Source organism: Sardina pilchardus, chromosome 23 (genome assembly GCF_963854185.1).
Source record: "Sardina pilchardus chromosome 23, fSarPil1.1, whole genome shotgun sequence".
Taxonomy (NCBI): domain Eukaryota; kingdom Metazoa; phylum Chordata; class Actinopteri; order Clupeiformes; family Clupeidae; genus Sardina; species Sardina pilchardus.
Window position 1 is genome coordinate 17,176,017 of NC_085016.1, and position 6,000 is coordinate 17,182,016.

General features: G+C 47.2%; 1 protein-coding gene across 1 annotated transcript in view; it reads left to right on the forward strand.

Moving 5' to 3' along the window:
* Positions 1-6,000, forward strand: part of LOC134071439 (WD repeat-containing protein 70) — a 61,317-nt gene that overhangs the window by 34,378 nt on the left and 20,939 nt on the right. The window contains exons 11-13 of the mRNA XM_062528154.1: positions 3,129-3,228; positions 4,646-4,730; positions 5,234-5,372. Of these exons, the coding sequence (XP_062384138.1) occupies positions 3,129-3,228; positions 4,646-4,730; positions 5,234-5,372 (324 nt within the window). The remainder of the gene's footprint in view (positions 1-3,128; positions 3,229-4,645; positions 4,731-5,233; positions 5,373-6,000) is intronic.

Sequence of the window (6,000 nt, forward strand, 5' to 3'; positions counted from 1 at the left end):
TTTTGATGTTCAATTCTATTAGATTCCATTGTTTTTAATACTCTGTACACTGCAGGAACTTATCACCATGGATGTACAGTATAGATTATGATTCAGTTCTGTTTTTCACTGCCACCCTATAAAATCCATTGTTCATTTAACGCTCGTCTGTCAAAACATTTGGGACTGGCGTCCGTGCCGAAAGTGACCGAAAGTGTTGTCGGCGCACTCATATGAGTGGCTATATGCTGAGCGCTTGAGACTGCAACTCGCCTCTCATCCCACCAGCTGATTGTCTGGATATGAAGGCAGGCTTTAGCCCACAGATAATGACACAAAGTAAACTTTACTTCAGAAGATTTCAGTATCTCCCCTTGAGGTGGATTCATGTGTTCTAGCTTTTTTATTATGAAGAGAAAAAGTCATGTGTTTTTTTTAGTGACTTTTAATGACTCAAATAACTTCCCTTCACGGGACGGTGATTTAGTGATTATGCACACCTTCTTAAAGTAGCGCCATTAACGGCTGACTCAAGATGATACAGCAGCAGTTAGCTTTCAGCTGGGTTGTTGAAGGAGGGTGACTGGGTCCAGTTTTGCGGTGTGTTTATGTGTGTATTTATATGTTTGGTGACAGCTGCTTGGGGACTGTGTGTGTGTGTGTGTGTGTGTGAGCCATGACTTTGCTTTGCTGAGGACATGGTCCTTGTGTCCTGCGTTAACCTGATGAGCATTTTACCCCCCCCCCCAAAAAAAATCTACAAAACACTCAGCCTCTCTTTTTGACACATGGTATCTGCACACATATGCACAAATGCACACGCATACTGACTATACATACACGCACACAAAAATACACACAAACCTACACACTCACGCTCTCTTTCTCTCTCTCTCTCTCTCACACACACACACACAGACACACACACACACACACACACACACATTCTCTCTCTCTCTCTATGCCCTGTTGCCCTCAGAGACCACAGCCCCACTCTGTCGTCCCCCGTGTGATCTATAAAAGCAGCACTCTCGCTGAAAGAGGAATCTGTTTTTATTGGCAATTCCTCACCTCTCCACGTGCGTGTCTGCCGTACATTTTTTTCAAAAGATGGACCCCCGGTGTGTGGTCCCTCCCTCCCTCCCTCCCTCCCACGGGCTCCAGACAGACCCACCACTCGCTGGCCCCTGGTCTTGCCTCGCCTCGTCTGTCGGCACGTGTGTCCTCTCTCACATGTGTCATGTTTTGCCCCATGCACTTAACAGCGGGGCATTGATTTCTGTTTTTATGGGCAAAGGGGGGGGCTGGTTTAGCGAAAACATCCAAACATCTTCATCCAAAGCCCCTGAGAGACTGGCACCGGTCCAGCGCAGAAAGCGGTCCCGCCGAGGCTTTTTGTAGAACGAGGAGACTCGCTATGTATGGAGCTGAACCGTGAAGCCGGGCCTTAGCGCCCTCAGTCGTCGCATTGTTGCTCCAGTAGCTCACAGACTTATCAAAGGCGCTTGGACCCCCCTGCTTGGACCGCCATGTGTCCCCTATTCTCACTATGCCCGGGAGATTTATTCTCGCAATTGGCCATAGAGTCGAGGAGGTGCGGTATGTCGCTACCTGCAGATGTCCTGCTAAGAGACAGTCGCCCTTGTCAACACCCTCATCCAGCAAAGCCGGATAGCCTAGCGCCACTCAGGGTGATGACTGCTGGTAGTGTTTGTGGGAGTGCGTGTGTGTGTGTGTCAGTGGTGGCAGGGTGCTGGAGGCCGGTGACGAGCTCTAAGAGGAGGCCAATAGACCCAGATGAGGCTGAGCTCTTTGAGTGCGTGATGACAGAGGGAATATTAAACATGTGAAAGACACACACACACACACACACACACACACACACACACACACACTACTATGTCAATCATCAGAGCCTTGATGATGGGTTTGATGTTTGTAATGGTTTCTTCAATGCATTCTTGAGTCTCAAGTACTCACAAAGGTTATCATCTTTGTTAGATTTATGGCTGTATGTCTTTTAATGTGTGTTCCCCAAATGGCTTCAGACATGCTAGATATCTGAGCGTGGTTGTGTCAGGCCTCACACACACACACATGGAGCGCAGTTAAAGTTCATACAGAACACATAATGGCCCTTGAGGGGATTGATTGATTAGGCACACACACACCATTCAGGCTTTGGAGTCAAGCTAGATCATACAGTAGTTCTAAGCCTAACAGTTTGAATGTTTAAGATATGATTAAAAGGCCCAAGGTTATCATTTAGCATTGAAGGTCTGAATTGTTTTGTTTTTTTTCGTAATATTTGATCAAACAATTTTCCTTGGCTGTCTTCAGGTGAATCAACCCATGTGGTTTTCTAATTTTGCTGTAGGTGATCTAGATAACCCAACTATTTCGAGAGTACTGTACATCCTCGACTACAGTTATTTCCTGTGTATTAGCCGCGTTGTGTATAAGTTGCAGGACCGTGTTTTATGCGAGTTAAAAAAACATATTAATACCATATTAAATGTCCCTGTGTGTTAACCTTATAGTTAACCTAATCAGTGTATAAGCCACGGCTAGTAGTTGGGGAAATTGCGGTAGCACTACTAACTATTTTTTGCTGTATGAACATGTCCTAGTCACACTGAACTTGGAGTTTTACCTGTTTTGTAAGTCGCTTTGGATAAACGCACCAACTGAACGACTAAATGTGAATGTAAAATCTCATGATACGACTTTGTTTTCCGAGGGGATGTAGGTGTTAGGGCTGTGCAATTAATCAAATCAATCGATTATTCGTCATTACGACTTCCAACAATTAGGAAAATAACATAATCGAAATACAATGATTATTTTGCTACATTCAGTTTAATAACAATGCTCTCCGTTTGTCTTCAGTTGTTGTGTGCATTATCTTTCTACACATATTTTTTCCTGTTGTATTATATTTAAAATTCAATTTAAAAACGGTAAAAATATCAATTTTGAATATGGAAGATAGTTCCAAAATCACTGAGTAATCACGATTAATAATCATGATCTCAAAATTGGACAAAATAATCGTGATATAATGATTTTGACCATAATCAAGCAACCTTAGTAGGCGTGCTAATGGCATTGACAGGCAAGTTCTGTGTCTCTTTCCTGTTCTCTACCAGGTCCACACCAAGTTCCACTGTCGGCAGGCCCACGCCCCAGGCTCAGACACCTCCTGTCTCGCCTTCTCCTATGACGGGACCACCCTGGCATCACGAGGAGGTGAGGTGGCACACCACACACACACACACCCACACACACACCCACCCACACACACACACACACACACACACACACACACACACACACACACACACACACACACATATATACACACTCACAGGGACAGACGACAGACAGACGACACACGCACAGGTGTATACACACAGTTGCACACACACACATACACACACACACACACACACAGGCGCATGCACACAGTTGCACCACTTCTCTTGCATAAACGGTCAGACAGATGGAGAGTAGCCAGGCCTGTATGGAGGAGCAGGAAGAGCTGGCGGCGTGCTGCTAGATGTGGAACTCTCGAATGTCACAAAGGGCCAATTGTTGCAGCGGCATAAGTGGCCGCCTTTTTGGACACACACACACACACACACACACACACATGCACACGCACACGCACACGCATGCACACATGCTCTCTTGCTCAAGTCCACTGATGATATTCCAGAATACACATGCTCTCCCTTTTCCTCTCGCGCGCAGTTTCTCGTAACTTTCAGGTGTGCCCGGACACACTCGCACACGTTCTGTTTTTCTTGCGCCAAGTCATTCACTCAGTTAGTCTCACTCAGTCACACACCCACCACTACTGTCTGCATGTTCTCTCTTGCGCCCAGACACACACACACACACATACACACTTGGAAGGGCTCTCCTCCTCCACTAGAGGACACGTCACTTCCCAGTCGTCCGTCTGGAGTTCCCCCGTGACCTCCAGCGCAATCCTCGCCTGACCTCTCCAGACAAACCCTGCTCTCTGTCCAACAAACCCCCTCTCTTCCCCCGCCAAAGCCTCCTCTCTCCCTGACAAACTTGCTCTCTCCCCCCAGCAAACCTCTGCTCTCTCCCCAGAAAACCCATCTCCTTCTCTGACACAGTTCCCCTCTCTCCCTCGAAAAACCCATCTCTTTCCCCCCAACAAACCCGCTCTCTCCCCCCCAACAACCCTCTTGCTTCCTCTGACAAACCCACTCTCTCCCCTTGATAACCCCCCCTCCCCCGGCTCTCTCCCTGACGCTCGCTCGGCTGAGTCACCCCTCCAGCGCAGCGCCGGTCACGCCGTTGGCTCCCACACAATCGGCCTGATTCAGCCCCGCCACTCACACTTGTGTGTGCTCCTCCAGAGTGACCTTAGAGCACACAGCGCCTCTCTCTCCCCATCTCTCTCTCTCCCCCTGCCCCTCAACATCACTCAGCGCTGGCCTGTGGGGAGAGAGAGTGCCGTGCGTCACTAGCGCGCTAACAGAAGCGGAGCCTGTTGTGTCCCATGACTAGGACGATGATGAAGATGATGATGAAGACGATGATGATTATCATGGTGATGATTATGATGGCCGTGATTTTCGGTGGTGTTTTTTCCGTGCTTGTTTGTGACAGCGGCGACTTTGTTTGGCAGGCGATGACACGCTAAAGACGTGGGACATCCGGAACTTCCGGAAGCCTCTGAACGTGGCGACTGGACTGAACACCTTCTTCCCGATGTGAGTTAACGACCTACAATAGATGTGATTATGCTTCAGACTTCACATTTAGGTGAATGTAAGAACTCTAGCTTGAAGCAGATAATATGATGCTAAATACCAAATAAAGTTGTCAAGCCTTTAAAGAAAGTTCACAGTTGTCCTTAATGCTGTAAGGGGGTCTTCCCTATCATGTAGTCATCATATACCCAGATGATGCAGGCTGAACTTAGTCCCATGACTAATTGATATTAAACAGTAATTAGATAATAATTTAATGGTGAACTGTATGTGCACTGCAGGGGAGACAGTACTTCAGTTAAATTGAGATTCTGCTCTGTATGGATTTTTTTTCTATGAAGAGCAACCTTCAACTACCTTTTTCTCACAATACATTTCTCAATAAGCATTTTTCTATAGTTGTGTTCCTCTGAACCGTTATGAAACATCATCAAGCACAGCCGATGTACAGTTCCAATTCAAAATAGAGAAATGCTCATAGTTCCTGTATGTGTTGCCTTTAGGACCGACTGCTGTTTCAGTCCTGATGACCAGCTCCTAGTGACTGGTACGTCTGTGAGGAAGGGTGAGGGCAATGGCAAGCTAGTGTTCTTCGACCGGGGATCCTTCCAGAAGGTCTATGAGATCGAAGTGACCAACGCTGTAAGTATACACACACACACACACACACACACGCACAGAAGTTGTGCATTGTTTATGTGGTGAGGAAATAGCGCACCGTTAACATGATAAACGCTGTTGGGCCCTACAGCGGCTAGCCTTTACCCCTCGGCTGTTACTCAAAACTTCCTGGCGGAGTGAAATTTTCTATTTAAGACCCGCCGCGTCCGCCTGAGCTGAAAAGTTTGAGCTGCACTTCCTCTTCCTCGTTCTTTTCAAATCATTTAAATCAGCCCGGCGGATTAGTCTGGCGCGGACCTCACAGCCAGCTGGAGGAGGCTGGAGGTAATTTCAGGCTAAGGGGATGTTCATTAACCAGGAGCACATCCCATTTAAGAGGAACAAGAGTTATCGCCATTCAAATTTCCGCCTCGGCTAAGCGGCAGTAATTTGACTTCACCTTTTTAAAAAAGGCTAAGACCCCAAAGCCGCTTGAATGGTTGCAGCCTGTTGCACAATCTCACCAAAAAGTTCAGAGTCACTGAATTGTTTGATGGACTTAAGAGGCTGTGGCCATATGAGGAGTGAACCTGTCCCCCAGCAACAAGGGTCCTGGTCGAGTTTGTGTGGGTCGTATTGTGGGTCAGCCAAAGTGGAGGAGGGTGGCTAT